The 18,103-nt window shown below is 41.4% G+C and overlaps 1 protein-coding gene across 1 annotated transcript in view; it reads left to right on the top strand.

Moving 5' to 3' along the window:
- The first annotated feature begins 284 nt into the window (after positions 1-284).
- Positions 285-18,103, top strand: part of TMC4 (transmembrane channel like 4) — a 31,487-nt gene continuing 13,668 nt past the window's right edge. The window contains exons 1-9 of the mRNA XM_069949064.1: positions 285-432; positions 2,107-2,302; positions 4,705-4,853; positions 7,143-7,304; positions 10,054-10,133; positions 11,996-12,141; positions 12,457-12,604; positions 14,370-14,543; positions 17,839-17,996. Coding sequence (XP_069805165.1) covers positions 378-432; positions 2,107-2,302; positions 4,705-4,853; positions 7,143-7,304; positions 10,054-10,133; positions 11,996-12,141; positions 12,457-12,604; positions 14,370-14,543; positions 17,839-17,996 — 1,268 coding nt within the window. The 5' untranslated portion in view covers positions 285-377. The remainder of the gene's footprint in view (positions 433-2,106; positions 2,303-4,704; positions 4,854-7,142; positions 7,305-10,053; positions 10,134-11,995; positions 12,142-12,456; positions 12,605-14,369; positions 14,544-17,838; positions 17,997-18,103) is intronic.

Raw genomic sequence — 18,103 nt, 5'->3', positions numbered from 1 at the left:
AGTTTGACATTGAACATTGTACAATTTATTCAGGGCAGATAACTCCAGGACTGTCGGACTGGTCTGTACACCTGGCTGTGTTTGGCTTTGTCGCTAGGACCCTGGTTGGCACTATGGTACATTTACATTGTATCACACCTAATCCTAATTCTTGCCTGACCACTTTATTTGCTTGGCTCCTCCAATAACAGTCTACGTCATATACATGGTGTCACTAAGGGGCCACTCCTGTTTTATAAGCTGCATAAATACCAGGAACAAATCATTAACCAGCTGCACTGTATCAGAGAGGCGACACTCATGTCCCTAGGCACAGCTTCCTTGTTTGTCACATCACTGTACAAGGAACTAGACACCGCTGGATACTTCCTTGTAGGATGCATCGTATAGAAGCTGGAATATCCGATTACAATGCACATCCATTTGGAGCAGGTAGGTGACAGAGAATTCACTTAGAATAGTACAGAAAATTCAGCTATGCATGGAGGACTATAATACTGCATAGACCACTGTCAAGATGTGGTCCACAACCTTCAGCATGCTCTATCCAAATGCTAGAAGGTGTATTTCCACATAATGAAGAGAGTTACAAGTTGGGACCACTGGTGTAGACTGTTGGGGTCATATTGGTGGCTGAATGCTGGATAAATGAGGCAAGTAATGATAAAGGCTGGTTCAGGAAGGGGTTATGGTTGGTCTTATATAAAAATCAACAGATGAGCAACCCTTCAGTAAGCAGATCATACTCCTCTGAGACTTCAATAGTCATAATCTATCCTTATAATAAGTCATCTATATCATATCCGTGTGTGTCCAGTACCTGCTAGTACATGATCAGCTTATTGAAGGCACTATGGAGCTTTGGTGAGAGTAGTATCTTCTTCAGGCTTTGTTCACACACAATCATTTTAAACCTTAAAAAAAAAAAAACGCTTTACCGGCATGAACGTAAAATGTTCCTTAGAGCATGTGTTTTGCATTTGGACTTTGATAACTGGACTGAAATTATGCATTTATGTGATAACCATATAACCAAGACTGATTCCACCCCTCAAGCAGTAAACAGGGTAGGGTCCCATTTGCTGCTTGCAAGCTGAGAATAGGACAAGCATAAAATATTAAAATACAAAGCTGAATACAAGGTTGTACAATTTGCGCTGGTGTTTGGAACTGCATGGCTGTCCAAGACCTGCGGTGCCTGTTCTGCTGCTCTGATCCAGCTATGCCACACAGGGCTATAAATACAGAGGAGGGCAGAATATACAATACACAGGGGAAAGCTTGCTGTCACTAGCACTGCAGTTCCCGACACAAATGTTGGTGGCAGCAAAGGGGCCCACTCTGCCACTGAACATAATGTATAACTAAAAATATTTATTTCATTTGTTTAAATATTTATTTAATCAATATATTGTGATTTATTGACAAATATAATATAATAACTTTATTAAAGCAATATATTAAAAAAATGTTACTCTCCAGACTATTCCTTTAAGTAATATATAAAGGAGTAGCATTGCAACTAAATTCCTACAAACATTTCTGCTCAGACTGCCTTCCTTTACAATGGGGAGTGTTAATGGAGCACAACAGCTATAAGGAAATGGCATCCTCCATGGCTACTATCTATTGTCTACATCATTAGCACAATAATGGTGACATTTATAGTGAGGGGGATTTGTGGTTAGAGACAAGAAGTAGGTTGAGAGTGTCCTAACAGCCCCTCTTGTCCCTCATATTGTCTCCCTTACATTTATCCACATTAAACCTCATTTGCCAAGTGTTCATTTAGTAAACTCACCTGAAGAAGTCGTCTAAAAGCTCATGATTATAATATTTTTTGTTAGCCAATAAAGATTACTTTTAGGCTGTTCACACATGGTCAAAAATTACATCAGTTTTTACTGGCAAATAAATTAAAAATAACGGTCGTTATTTGCTGTTAAATGATGGCTGTCCAATAAAAAACGTCCGTGAATATACAGTGTTTGAAACAAAGCTATTTACCATGACATGTATTTTTCTGTTGCTATATATCCCTCTATCAGTAAATTCTGACTGTGGCCGTGGTGAAATTAACCACAACTAGTTGTATATAATTGACAGATGATATGTGGCAGACAAATAATAAGCCTGGGTCACCGATACGTTACCGGGGTCATGAAGAGCAAACATGGACTAAAACTGCCCCACCACCAAAGAAAGGGATTCTAGAAGACAAGTGGGTGGATATGTGGCTGGAGGATGAAAACAAACCCATCAAAGACTTCTGCTGCACTATGCAGAGGAAAAGAGAAATAAGGTAGACTTTTCCATTTATGTTTTCATTAATGTGATTTTTTTTATCCACATCTCCAATACATAAGATTGTCTCCAAGGTTGCCGACTACAAATAATTTATAGCTAGATAACGCACCTCCTCACCTCTGACCCCTGCTATGTGTTACATTCTGGATGTAAGTTAGTAAGGTCAGACCGCACAGATTGAGAAAATATATATATTTGTGGCAAAAGATTCACTATAACTTGTAACGTGTTGATTGAAACCCCTGCTCATTTTGTGTTTAGGAGTCCAGTGGGCGGTGTCGCTCGATGGACTGGACTCTTTAGCCTGGAAACATCTGAGACTTCTATCAGTAAATTACCGTATATACCGTATTTTCCAGCGTATAAGATGACTGATTGTATAAGATGACCCCCTGACTATTAAGAACATTGCCAGGCGTTTGCCTTATACGCTGGAAAATGTTAACCCCTGGTTGACCCCAGCAGGGTTTGCTAGCGGGAGCCCTGCTGCAGTCAGGCAGAGGTTAACTGCAGCTAAAGAAAAAAAAAAACAACAATCAACTCACCGGTGACCCGTTCCTGAAGCTCTCCTGGGCAGCCAAGCGTCTGATCGGATAAGCTCAGAGGCGCTCGGCTGCCGGGAGAAAGAGGGTCGGTATTACACAGGACAATTATCGATGGAAAAATCGTTAGATCGTTCGGATTCAAACAATAATTGTTTAGTGTAATAGCAGACGATTAAATGACCAACGAGAAATCGTTGGTCGTTTGATAGAATTTGGACCTATTTTTATAATTGATTGTTTGCAAATCATTCGCATGGAATAAGGCGTATGAAGCAATAGCGACGAACACAGTAGCAGTGGCAGGACGACTGCAAGAACGATCATAAGAAACGATCATCGCTTTGTGTAATTGGGTGAACGATTTCAGGTCGTTCGCCATAGCAGTTGTTTAAGATGGTTTATCCTTAAGCGTTGAAAAATCGTTTCGTGGAATAGTACCCTGACAGAAGTTTTGGGGACTTTCGGAACCTCTGTCATTCTCCCCAAGCTCTCCCGGCAGATGAGCGTCTCCGAGCTTCTTAGGGCCCTATTCCACTGGATGATTATCGTTTGCATAATCGTTAACGATTAACGATCTCAAACGACCGCTATTTCGAAATACCTGAAAACGTTCACTCATTTCCATGGAATGATAATCGTTACTTATGATCATAATTGCGATAGTTTTTCTTCGCTATTTATTCGCTATTGCGTTCGTATCTATTGCGAACGACCGAACGATGTCTTATTCAATGCGAACGTTTTGCGAACGAGCAACAATAAAAATAGGTCCAGGTCTTATAAAGCGATCAACGATTTCTCGTTCGGTCGTTAATCGTTAACTGCATTTCAACCGAACGATTATCGTTTAGATTCGAACGATTTAACGATAATCTGAACGATAATCGTCCGGTGGAATAGGGCCCTTAGATGAGATGCGGGTCACAGATGAGTAGAAATGTTTTTTTTTTTGTTTTTTTTATAGTAGTCGCCCCATATGGTGGGGATGCGGCCATTTTTGAGCTCCCCCATCGTATGGGGGTATAAGATGACCCCCGACTTCTAAGAAGATTTTTTGCGGTTAAAAAGTCGTCTTTTACAGTATATCAAGCCGCTTAGCTTCTCCTGCTATATAACATGACACCAATAGCTTAATAGCATTTTCCTGGTTGACCGTTTCACTTTAAGCTCAAATTGAAGCCAGTGATGATGATAATATTGATTGTCCCTGGCTGATAGCTGTATAGGTTATTCAGTGCTGATATGCGTACACAGTGTTACCAAGCGCATATGACAACTAAACTAACTCTTTGACCTTAAATATACCTGTTTTTTTTCTATATAGATTCAAAACTAGGTTACATAGTTTTGACTCTTGTAAGGGCTGACTAGGTTGGCTAATATAGATTATCCTTGCTAGGACAGGGCTTAGATCTGGTACGGTGTACTAGAGACAGCATGCCACACAAGTTATTCCCTACCAATACATACCCTGTATCTTACTTGATCATAATAACTATTGATGTAACCTGATTTATCTGGCTTCTTTAGCTTTTGTAATTGCAAACAGAATGAAGATTACTTTTCGGGTGGACTTTCTTTCTATATTCTGTATATTATAGTCCACTCCTGTTCATTTGGTCCAGTTGCAGGCAAGGTGTCAACACAATTTGCTATTCTCCTATGACAGTGATAGAATTATTATAAACCATACTTAACTAAAGCCACAATAAAAACATGATAAGCAGCTAATAGATACTGATGTATAGAGTAAAGGAGCATACAAATAAATAAAAGATTAAATTATAACACATAGGATGCATAGGACATGATTATTTTTCTATTCTTGATTATACAAATTCTTCTTGTAAAGGAAAAAACAAGAAAGAAAGATTGCAAAGAAGACCGGATGGGAGTCTTGGAAGGAGGAACAAAAACGATCTTGGAGGAAATTTAAGAGTGCAATATTGAATGCTCTACAATATCTGGTTCTATGGAGGGGCACTCTGCAAACTATTGGAGGTACTGTTGCCGTAACCTGGGTTTACTAGGTATTGCTAGCAGTGGGCTAGGGCTAGCACGTATCACAATGGCCAGGAGTGGTGATGCCCATTCCGGGGTACACAAGCACTGGGCCCTGAAAAAGGTAGAACCAGGTACGTGTTGGTGCAGGTGCAATGGGGTAATGAGTAATGAATCCAGCACTGAAGAACTTCAGTGCAATACAAGTTAATAGCTTTTGTAGGTGCAGACACAGATGTTGGTAGTGCTTGAGGTAGTGTCAGCAGTATAGAAGTAGTAGTAGAAGTGTTGCTTGACTTAGGATAGGTTCAGGGACTGTCTTGGGGACCTTGCCTAATTAGTGCAGTACTCTGCCGGGATGGTTATGTAAGATAACTTAATGTTGAAGAAGACCTCGTACTCGTGGTTAGAATAACCAGAGAATAAGACCGCCTTTTGCCAAATAAGTCCATTGAGTGTCAGGTTGGGTAAGTTTTGGGAGTGCCAGGGTTGAACTATTGGGCAAAGCTAACCTCTCAAGGTTCCCCGAGAAGGCCGAGCAAGTATCAGTGAAATACTTCAGCTTAGGCTTTTTTAGGTTCCACTGAGGATTAATTTATGTCTCTATAGATTGTCCAGACAGTTTAGAAGGATCTTAGGCGTAGGCAAGGTTGAACACCGGTGACAATAACCCCACCTTTGGACCTTTGCGCTTAGCAGGCTCTCAAAAAACTGTGTCTCTGTCTCACACCAACTCCACTACTGACAACAGACCCAAGACCATACTAGGCCTGGCCTAAGCCAGACTTGGCTGCAGACTGCAGCCGCAACTCTCTCTGTGTCTCCTCACTGCAGCTAACTGGACAAAAGAACCCCCCACCAGGAACTAATGGTGCGTTTACACAGGCAGACTTATCTGACAGATTTTGAAAGCCAAAGTCAGGAATGGATTTGAAAAAAAGCTGAAATCTCAGTCTTTTCTTTATGACCCGTTCCCTGTTTATGGTCTGTTCCTGGCTTTGGCTTCAAAAATCTGTCAGATAAATCTGCCTGTGTAAACGCACCATTACTCAATTATAAAGTGGTGATCGGGTCAAACGTCCTATTGGTGGGGAACAGAAGGAGAGAAGGAAAACGTGTGATAGAGCAGAAGTGTGTGTGGTGCCTGCTCCAGTGATCGGATATGAGAACAGTGTAAAATAGAGGTTAACCCTTAATCTTCCTTCAGCTGTACACAACAAATAGTGGAGAGTGAGACAGCAAGTGGTGACAGTGCAAAAAGGCACCTATCATCCCTTAGTGTGACACTTGACAGAAATACCTTTAGAAAGGTGATATACAAGACGTAGTGGCACACCTGTACTGGGACACCACACTGTATGTGGGCAACATAAGGCTGTGTTTACACAGTGCAGTTTTTCCAAAAGCGATTCCAGCGATTATGCAAATCATAATATGGTGTCATTTTTGTAGCAATTTGAGGGCAAAACTACACTGTGTGGACACAGCCATATTATATATCAAATCCAATGTTTTTTTTTTACTTGCTTTTCTCATTTTAAGTTATGTGGTTTTATTTGATCACGTGATTCTAAGATTTCTATTGATAAATGTAAGGGAAAAAAATATTTTTGTTGAGTCTGAATTGCAATCTGCAGCAAGGACTGCTTGGGGCGATCTACACACAACATTCAAAAGACATCCGTTTTTATTGGACGGCCATCGATTAATGGCAAATAACAGCCTTTATTGTGCAAAAAAAAGAGAGAGACATGGGACTAGTGACCCGACAGTGTGGTCCTAGCAAGTTCTAGAAACCCCATCACACTACAATTTGTGGTTTGCTATAGCTCTTCCACAACATATATAAAAGTGCCCCATCAGCAGATGCTACAAGAGCAAAATACAATGTGTGTGCCCCTATATTGCAGTCTGTTTCTATGTATGACTTATAAATAAATGTGCCACTAGGATACAGTAATCCCAGTAGCGGGAGTTTATGAGTGGTATTAGTGTGTTATTTGTAAAAATAGCTGTGAATAAATATTCAGAATTTTTTTATGGAAAATACTTCACTCTTTGGCTTAGTTCCTTACATGCAATCTACTAAACAGAAGGGAGATGGTAGAATGGGTTACTGTACAGTTTCATATAGAATCAAAAGGGTCCTTGGCCCCATATTGGACCTCGCATCCACCATGTATAATTCGGAATATTGGTGTCTTTCATGCGTCACTCTAAAATAATTATATAAATTAATAAAGAGAAAATAGTCTTTTGTGAACATCTTTGCTCTTCTGTGTTTTATAGGTCAGTTTGGGACTGGAATACAGTCATACTTCAGCTTTCTAAGGTTCTTGGTGCTATTGAACTCTGTCACTTTTCTTCTGATCGCTGGGTTTATTCTGATTCCCAACATCGCCTTTAATGAATCGGGTATAGAACAGACCTTTACCGTTTCAAACACAAGCGGTGAGTTTTTCTAAACTTTGCAAATTTAATATAAATAATGTAAAATCTTTAAAAGGGGTACTCTATGTTAAATACCCCCATCCTAATGTATAGCGGTAGTCTTCAGCACTCGCACAAGCACAGAAACAGAAGATCAATGGGTGGGCTGCCAGTCAGACCCCACCAGTCTAATGTTGATGGCCTATCAGTCTGCACTCCACTTTAGACTCGTAACGCATCTCTATATTTGGTGATGATGTTTAATTCCTTATTATTTTATTTATATTCCCATGTCAGAGATTTATAGTACATCTTGTGTCATAAATGTCTAACAAATGTAGATCTCACCTCAAGAACGATGGTCCTCCAGCCATGTCTGACCTTCTTGTTAGAGGTGGTTGGGATATCAAAAACACCTAGGCAGGCTGTATACACAGTTTACTTAACTCTTATCGTAGTTAATGAAAGTCACGTATCCAGTGTAACACCACAATCTACGGCATTTTAACATAATACAAATAAAGTATACAAACAAGTGCAATAAACAGAAGGGGAAAGATGAGCAGTGTGTGACAATAGGTCGGCGTAGCCTGAAGCTTGTACTGTAGCCTGGTCTGTTCAAGTCTGTGACATAATAACTAGATAGGATCATGTGAGGAAACACATTTAGGAATGAGCCTGATATAGTAATGATCCTTCTGTTTGCATACAGTAAGTTGCACTGTAAGGGCCCTTTTACATGGAGTGTTTACCTGCCAATTTGAGCAGATATTGTCCCATGTAATAGAGTCATCAGGAGCTGATCATTGGCGGCCTGTCCATGTAATGGGTCATGTCTGAAAATAATAAAGAGTATGCTTACCTTTCCACGCTCCCCTTGTGTCCTCCTGCCTTGTCTCTGTATTCCCCACTGACTGCAGCCACCAGTGACTTCTCTGAACTCTTCTCTGCAGTGACAGTGCGCTTAGCCAATCACTAACCAAGACAAGACAGCGCCCCAGGCAGTGATTGGCGATCATTGAGCCTGTCAGCAGTGCTCATTTATCAATCATGTAGCGCAGGGATGGATGACAGTAAAGTTTCCCTTTAACTAAAGATCCCCCTTGACCTTAGGACTGCTTAGGGTCCTATTACACTGAGCGATTTTTAACGATTAACAATAAACAGTGGCAAACGAGATTGTTTATCGTTAACCTGAAATTGTTCACTATATTACACAGAACGATAATCGTTAGATACGATCGTTACTATGATCGTTATTGCGATCGTTATTATGATCGTTTATTCCTTCTGATCCCAAAAAAACAATGGGCAATGTGCAATTACACTGAACGATTAGTGAAAAAAATGCGGAACTTGAGCGAACGAACATGGAATTACAGCGATTAGCGAACGATTAACCCCTTAACGACAAAGGGCGTATATTTACGCCCTATTGCCGGTAAGGGAGTTCAGAGCGGCGCCGCGCGGCGACCCCGCTCTGAACCGCAGCGGTCCCGGGTGCCGCTTGTAGCCCGGGACCGCAGGTATTAGCGGGCACGGTCCGATCGCCGTGCCCGCTAATACTGTAATCAGATGCAGCTGTCAAACATGACAGCTGCATCCGATTACTGGATTCAGCTTATCCCTGGTGTCTAGTGGAGGAGATCGCTCCTCCAGGATGTTATCCCGGAGGAGCGATCTCCGTTTCTGAAGCCGGCCGGGGACCGCTCCAAGATGGCGCCGTCCCCGGCTAGGCACTCGTTTACTTCCGGCTGCAGCAGCCGGAAGTAAACGAGTGCCTATATCATGGATCTTTGCAGCATATCTATGCTGCAGAGATCTCTATGAGAGATCAAAGCACTTATACTAGAAGTCCCCTAGGGGGGCTTCTAGTATAAGTGTAAAAGTAAAAAAAAAGTGTCATTATTAATAAAAATCCCCTCCCCTAATAAAAGTCAGAATCACCCCCCTTTTCCCAGGTAATAAATAAAAGTAAATAAATAAATAAATAAACATGTTTGCTATTGCTGCGTGCGTAATCGCTCAAATCAAGGTACCGATAGAGAGAACACATCATGGCGCAAAAAATGACACCTCACACAGCCCCATAGACCAAAGGATAAAAGCGCTATAAGCCTGGGAATGGAGCGATTTTAAGTGACATATATTTGTTGACAATGGTTTGAATTTTTTACCGGCCATCAGATACAAGAAAAGTTATACATGTTACATATCGTTGTAATCGTAACGACTTGAGGAACATATATAACAAGTCAGTTTTACCCCAGGGCGAATGGCGTAAAAACACATTTCCCCCAAATAAACAAAATGAGTTTTTTTTTCAATTTCACCACACTTTTTGAATTTTTTTCTGGTTTCGCAGTGTACTTTATGCATAAATTCAGCCTGTCATTGCAAAGTACAATTAGTGATGCAAAAAATAAGGGCTCATGTGGGTCTCTAGGTGGAAAAATGCAACTGCTATAGCCTTTTAAGCACAAGGAGGAAAAAACGAAAACGCAAAAATCAAAATTGGCTCTGTCTTTAAGGGGTTAACGATAATTTTAGGTTCAGATCTAAATAAACGATCAACGACATACGAACGATTTTTTGATCGTTGCCTGCAATTACACAGAACGATTATCGTTTAAATTCAAACGATTTAACAATTTTTCGCATGATAATGGTCCCATGTAATAGGACCCTTAGTGTGTCCACCCCTGATGTATGGTAGACAACGTATAATGAAATAGGATTATTTTACAAGGTATTCTTTCTTGCTTCCTAGAGAAATGCTTTGTGTACAATCCAACTGAAAGAGGGCTACAGATATTTTACGTTTATATTATCGACATCCTGATCGGAACGGTGAGCATATATATAGACGTATGACGTGTAATGTTATCTTTCTGATGTCTCAGTCTTTGGCTAGTTTTACATGAGCGGAATATAGGTGCATTTCTGCCAAAAGTCCCAGCTATTGGTTTAGGTCATTAGACGTGCAAACCAGCCTTGGACATATATATATCTTTACAAAAAGATCAGACAAAGTAACAAACTATTGAGGGCTCTGCTCACAAGAGCTTACAATCTATGAGGAAATAGTGAGGAAACAAGAGGCGTGAGGTGCTTAATCATCCATATTACTAGGGTATTACATGTAGAACTGTTATCCAGCTACAGTTTATTACAGCGTAATAAACCAATATGAACATTAGGGTCAATGGTATATGGGGGATTTTGTTGAATAATACTAAGAAATAATAGGGTTAGGGCCCTATCACACCAAATGATTATTGGCCGTACTTGGCCAATATCCGTCCATTTCGGCCGATAATTGCTTGGTGTAATTGTGCTAGAAGGCAATGATCAGCCGACAGATCATTGTCTTTCAACATGTCCAAAATACCCGATAATGGTAGCAACGGTCTGCTGCACGTTGCTCCGTCTAAAAACCCACTGCAGAACCTCCCCCCCACTCCACCCCAGCGCGCTGACACAGACAGCGAGTGAGGAATGAGGAGGAAGGGAGGTGCTGCACAGTGAAGGGCTGTGTGAGTGAGGAGTTTACATTGAATTTTACAGTGAATGGGCATTAAGTGATTGGCATAAGGGGAGGCATTGGCCGTAAGCAGAAGGATAAGCCTGGCTCCACTATTCAGGATAGATGGGAGAGGAGAGAGTTGGGAAAAGGAAAGACCAGTTAGTTCTGTGTATGGGTATGTGCACACTAAGCAAATTCGTCAGAGCAAATGTGACCTGCCTCAGTCTAAAACGGCGTCTCTATGGGAGAGCTTGCGCCTCCGCTCTCCGCGGTTCTCTGCTTAAAGAAAAGACATGTCAATTCTCTGAGTGGAGAGCGGAGAAGCAGAGGCGTGCGAGCCCTCCCATAGAGACGCCGTTTAACACTGAGGCAGGTCGCATTTCGCCGAGGAAATCTGCTGTATTTGCTCTGTGTGAACATACCTAGATACAAGCCTAGATACAAATTTATAGAAGGAAGAATAACATTAAAAAATATATATTATTCTGATGTATTCTGGTGTATTTTGTGCAGGGTGTAAAATTATACACATCATTTATGAAGCAGTTTGCTCTTTTTTTGAGCAATTTACACCAGCTATGCCATTTTTGAAAATTTAAGCTCAGAGGGGGTATGATGGGGGTGTGGTTTAAGTTGGCTACTTTCTTAGCCAGATTGATTGAGTGTGATATTTTTATTTTGCAAAAAAACAAAATTGGACATCAGAACTCCAATCAGACCCTTTCATAGTTTTTTAGCCCAAACAAATTGAGCAAGCACGAGAGATGAGCGAACTGGGTTCGGGTTCGAGTCGATCTGATCCCGAACTTTCGGTATTTGATTAGCTGGGGCTGCTGAACTGGGATAAAGCTCTAAGGTTGTCTGGAAAACATGGATACAGCCAATGACTATATCCATGTTTTCCACATAGCCTTAGGGCTTTATCCAACTAGCAGTCCCCGCTAATCAAATGCCAAACGTTCGGGTTTGAATCGACTCGAGCATGCTCGAAGTTCACTCATCTCTAGCAAGCACACAAAGAAATGTGCAGCTTCATCAAGGCCTGTGCGCCTAATGCAAGGTCTGAAAGTTTTTGTGCAGCACATGAAAAGTGCACAAATGATAAATAGGCCCCTTTGTGTCTTGTCATTTTCCTCTAAGATTTTCACTATGTATCTTTCAGTTTCAATGTTTTTCTTTCTTTTAGGGTTTTATGGAGTTAACTTACATGTTTTATGGATTCTACAAGAACACGGCGGTGACTCTGTCTACTTTCTTCTATAATATTCCCCTGGCCTATCTTGTAACAACTCTGGTTTACTTTCTTCTTAGTTTGTTGTGGATAGTGATCAGGTAAGAAAGGAAGATGAGGTGTGACACAAAAGCCTATTCAAGTGAATAGGGCAAAGCTGTAATATCCGATACCACCTATTCACATGAGGCATTGTGTCTGGGGAAAAAAAACTGCTTATTTATAATCCTAGACAACCCCTTTAATTACACATTTCAAGCTCCCAGATTGACCAATTCTTCTATGGGAGTACATTGTCTAATGTAGTCACAATATAACAGGACAGACCATGCTTATGCATAGACCCACAGAGGCAATGCTCTAAGCATTTAACCCGATACTAATACTAAGCATTATGTTTACTTCCTTTTCCTCAGATCAGTTCAAGGTTTCAAGCAGAGCCTGATAACAGAAGATTCATCAATGACCAATTACACAGATAAGGTTCTTGCGGGCTGGGATTTCTGCTTTAAAGACGAGAAGATTGTAAAGCTGAAGCAGAGAAGTATTCTATATGAGTTAAAGGTCAGCACTTATTTATTGTCCTATGATTCCTCTGCACTGCCAAATAATAACTTGTGGTAAGAATATGTCTCAACGTAGGTATTAGATTTGGCATAAGCGCCATAATAGACGGCCCAATCACTATGGTAAATGAGCACCAATCTGCTAGACTGAGCCTGTTACAAAGCTCGAGGACTGCATAGACATCGCAGCCCTTGCTTTAAAATTGAAGTTTACACATTACCTCTACGTGCTCCCCGGTGTTCTCTTTGCTTCTGCGCCGCTATACAAAGCCTCAGTGGAACTTCAGAGTCAGTCTCTAAAGTGACAGGCCACTCAGCCAATCACTGGCTGCGGTTTTCCCATCCTAGCCAGTGATTGGCTAAGCCGCCTGTCACTTTAGAGACTGGCTCTGAAGTTACACCAGAAGCTGCGGACAGCAGGCAGAAGCCAGGAAGACACGGGGAAGCACAGAGAGGATATGTATTAACTTTATTACTTTATTTACAGATTCATCAGCCGTCAGACGTGCATGGTTATTACAAATGGGTGGCTGATGATTTTAGGTCAGGACTAGAGATGAGCGAATCGGGTTCAGGTTCGATTCGATCCGAACCCGAACGTTCGGTATTTGATTAGCTGGGGCTGCTGAACTTGGATAAAGCTCTAAGGTTGTCTGGAAAACATGGATACAACCAATGACTATATCCATGATTTCCACATAGCCTTAGGGCTTTATCCAAGTTCAGCAGCCACCGCTAATCAAATGCCGAACGTTCAGGTTCGGATCGACTCGAGCATGCTCGAGGTTCGCTCATCTCTAGTCAGGACCAAAAGACATTGCCTGATTTTTGTCCTAATTAGATGGAGCAATAATCTGCCGAATTGACCTGAACTTGAAATAGGTGACATTTTAGAAGGGTACATAAAGGAGGAAAAAAGAATCTGTTGTATTATATTGACCAAAATTAAAATGTGGAAAAATCCTTTAAGGGTGGATTCACACGTACTGTATCACAGCGGATCCTCTGCAATACTCCGTAATATTTCGGCTCATGTCTCTGCACACTCACAGTGGATTTTCATTTTTACTGCGAGAATGTAGCCACTGCCTCCTTCACTCAGTAGCTGCCATGCTTTAAACTAGATAATACTTTGCCTTCCTGCACTCCTGCCTGCTTCTCTGGCTCCTGGGTCACTGACGTTCCGCCACAGCCAGTAATTGGGTGGTCCAACCCTTTATGAGCAAATAGTGGAAAGTAACTTTTGTGGACGGGGCTCAACAATGAAAGACAAATCATGTAAAACTCAGGAATTAGACTTGGGACAAGCCCTTTGTGGATAATGGGTTATGAAACATACTTAATAAGTCAACAAGAAATATGGGGAAAAGATGTTCCAGGTAAAACCCCCTCAAAGGACAAGGGGGCACTGCCTCCGCCTGGAGAAAAAAAGGTTCAATCTCCGAAGGCGACTTCTTTACCATGAGAACTGTGAATCTGTGGAACAGTCTACCACAGGATCTGGTCACAGCAACAACAGTAGAGGGCTTCAAAACAGGAGAGACAAGTTCTTAGACCAAAATAATATAAATGCATATGTATAGAACCTATCACCCCTCCCCCTTCCCTGTATCCATCCCCTCCTTGGTTGAACTTGATGGACATGTGTTTTTTTTCAACCGTATTAACTATGTAACAGATATAATTATAACAGAACCGTTCCATTGTGATATGCACCCATAAGCTGCCTCTTTCTTTATTAACTATGAATATGATTAATCCAGGTTAACCTTGAGGAGGAGAAAATGAGGCGTCTCCATGCCCAGCGTACAATGAGTCAAAGAATTGGGATTTACTCTATGAGAATCTTCCTCAATTTCATTGTGGTTGTCCTCCTATGCGGTGCTTTCTATTGCATCTATCGCTCTACAGAAGAATCACAAAAACTGCTTGAATCGGTGAGAACTGACATGTAATATACATAATAATACATGTTTATCAATTTATAGTGTAAGTTATGAGCAGGATACACTCACGTACAATGCGTCCGTAAAGTCCTCAAACTCATTTTCTTTCAATTTTGTTATGTAGTAGTTTTGTGCTAAAAGTGCTGTTGCTTGGATATAAGTATTCAGAAGTTTTTCTGTAGGGCCAGTTCACACTGAGAAAACACGGCGGAATCCCACCGCGCTCAGTGTGCTGCTTTGAGTGAATGAGAAGGCGCACGCTTGTCCACTGCTGCTACTCTCTGCTCAAAGAACTAACATGTTAGTTCTTGGAGCGGAGAGGAAGTGGATGAGCGCGCTTTCCCATTCTCTCAAAGCAGCACACTGAGCGCGGCGGGATTCCGCGGCAGAATTACGCCGTGTGAACTGGCCCTTATAACCAACTTCCTTTCTTGATCACCTGTGAGATGTTCTGCACCTTGATTGGAGTCACCTGTGGTAAATTCAGCTGATTGGACAGGATTTGAAAAGATACAGCCCTCTGTATATAAAATTTCACAGCTAACAATGTATATCAGAGCAAACACCAAGCCATGAGGAGGAAAGAACTGCCTGTAGAGCTCAGAGACAGGATTGTGTGGAGGCACAGATCTGGACAAGGGTACAAAAGGTTTTTACTGCAATAAAGATTCTCAAGAGCACAGCCTCTATAATTCTTAAACAGAAAAGGTTTGGAACGACCAGGACTCTTCCTAGAGCTGGCTGCCCCACCAAACTTAGCAATCAAGGGAGAGGGGCCCTGGTACGAGAGGTGACCAAGAGCCCATTTGTCACTCAATTTTAAGAGTTATGTCTGGAGGAAACCAGGCACTGTCCATCCCTATCACCTGCCCCATACCATCCCTACAGTGAAGCATGGATATATTAGTATCCCCTTTTCAGTAACTTAGCAGATTTCTAACATTCTGTTCACTTTCTTATGCAGTATTGAGTGCAGAACGATGGGGAAAACAGTTTTTTATTTTATTATTTTTTTTTTATATTTAGGACAAGGCCGTAAAATAACAAAAAGTAAAAAAAACTCAAAGAGTCCGCAAACTTTCAGAATGTATTGTACAGCAGACAATGCGAAGCTTCATAATGTAAATTCTTGTAAAACATAGTAGCTTGTCGGCAGAAGAACACCACTGGGTCCATCTAGTCTGCCCTTTTAGTATTTGCCGTCTTGTTATCTTAGGATAGATATATGTTTATCTCAGGTAGGTTTAAGACATGTGACATTTGAGTATGAGACCTTTGTGAATGTTACTAACTGTAATATATATACAGTGGTACCTTGGTTTAAGAGTAACTTGGTTTAAGAGCTCCCTGTACTGGGTCGGAGTGGGGGGGGGGGACATGGTCTGCATAGTGTGGTCTACAGCACTGTACTCTAACCCAGAAAGTCTCCCACATCTTCCAAACCATAGCAGATCCATTTCAGACTGGGGCTTGCATCAAGGGACAGGACTATGGAGGTAATCTCTTCATAGCTGTAACCCCTCTCTCCCCAGACAGAGAGTGCTGCATGTATGTGCCCACATATACCCTGCCCTGTCAGCCCTTTTCACATCCTCTGCATTCCTGCTATAATCTGCCTGCACTTAAACTCAGCTATACACACTGCTGCTATAATGTGCCTCCACTCGTTTACGCGTTTACACCGAACGATTATCGCGCGAATTTGCACAATAATGATTGTTCGCAAAGAATTCGCAGATCGTTCCGTGTGAACAGTCGTTCGCCGATTTAACCAATGTGTGAAATAGGCTTAAGGATCGCAAAACAATCGCAAAATGAATTTTCTGTATGATATTTCGTACAGTCTAAACGCTGATAGTTATGAAAAAAAAACCTCAGACATCGATGTTACTCCGTCATTGTTAATCGTACGATCAGGCGAATTATCGTTCCGTGTAAATGTAGCATTACACTCAGCTATCCACACTGCTGCTATAATGTGCCTTCACTCACACTCGGCCTGCTTCTCTATTCTAGCCTTCTATAATTTCTACATTTTTTGATTAATGGTAAGTTGATCTGGTTGACCTGCGTTGCTGCTGTTTGCTGATCTCTATCACAGAATACACCTATTTAGGGGGCCTAAGCAGAAAAAAAACCAATAAAGCAGTATTTTATTCTGCTCAAATAAACTCACAACAGACAAGAACCCTGAAAACCCAATTAAAGTTAATTCCATCTGTTCCATCTGTTTTTGTGTCGTGAACAGACTCTGTTATGGAGGAGTGAGTTCAGCCTTCGGCTATATTCACGCGACTTTTTTTTTTACCTGTATTTTTGGATGGCTGTCATTTTGAGGTTACAGCCATAAATAATGATCATGCTCTTTATGTATTTTCTTCTCAAAGCGACAGCCATCCAAAAATACAGTAAAAAAAAAAGTTGTATTAACATAGCCGAATAGTGGCATTTGTTGCAGTTTTACATTTGGCGGATATATCAGAAAACAATATGTGAACAGAGTCTTACTTCTTCACTTCAAAGCTTCCTTTAAAGTGACTCTGTACCCACAATCTGACCCCCCCCCCCCCCAAAAAAAAAAAAAAAAAAAAAAAACACTTGTACCTTCAGATAGCTGCTTTTAATCCAAGATCTTTCCTGGGGTCCGTTCGACAGGTGATGCAGTTATTGTCCTAAAAAACAAATTTAAAGCTGGCAGCCCTGTGCCCAACGGCTTAGATTGTGTATGCATTAGGCTGGCACAACCTCTCTGTCCCTCTTCCCCGCCCTCCTCATCATTAGGAATGCTCCAGGGAGATTGTCTCCTATTCATCAGCTGTGTGAATACTGAACATGGGCTGGATCGTTAGGGCACCTGTGCAATGTTCAGACAGGAGAAAATGTTCCAGCGGAATTCCTAATGATGAAGAGGGTGGGGAGGAGGGACGGAGGGGTGGTGCAAAGTTAGGGCACAGATACTCTAATTCCCGGCCGTTGGGCACGGGGCTGCAAGTTTAAAAGTTGCTTTTTAGGACAATAACTGCATCACCTGCCGAACGGATCCCAGGACAGATCTTGGATTTAAAGCAGCTATCCGAAGGTACAAGTGGTTTGGGGGGGACAGGTTGTGGGTACAGAGTCGCTTTAACAGAGAACTTGGGTGGTTCATCACTCAAATTGCACAAATGTAACATTCTGGTTTTCTGTTGTGATTGTTGACATTTTTTTAATGACTAATAAAATCATTAAACCTTTTAATTAACAATATATAGAAATGGATTAAGAAATAGTTGTGTATATTTTATAGACATCAGTGAAGGGTAACTTTATCCTGGAGCTGCTGGCTGGTTATCTGCCTTCAATCGTCATCACCGCCGCCAACTTCCTTCTGCCACTATTATTTAATATCGGCATCAAGTGGGAGAAGTACACCCTCAGCGTGGAAATTCGTATGACGCTAATCAGGTCAGCACAGAGATGAATACCTGCCATGTGGGGTCATACACTATAGCTAACGTTCAAGACTCTAACTGTAACAACATCCAACATGCAGGGTTGACAGATAGTAGAAT

The sequence above is a fragment of the Dendropsophus ebraccatus genome, chromosome 12 (assembly GCF_027789765.1).
Source record: "Dendropsophus ebraccatus isolate aDenEbr1 chromosome 12, aDenEbr1.pat, whole genome shotgun sequence".
Classification (NCBI taxonomy): Eukaryota; Metazoa; Chordata; class Amphibia; order Anura; family Hylidae; genus Dendropsophus; species Dendropsophus ebraccatus.
Note: the sequence above shows the minus strand (reverse complement) of the source record. Positions and strands in the feature narration are given on the sequence as shown.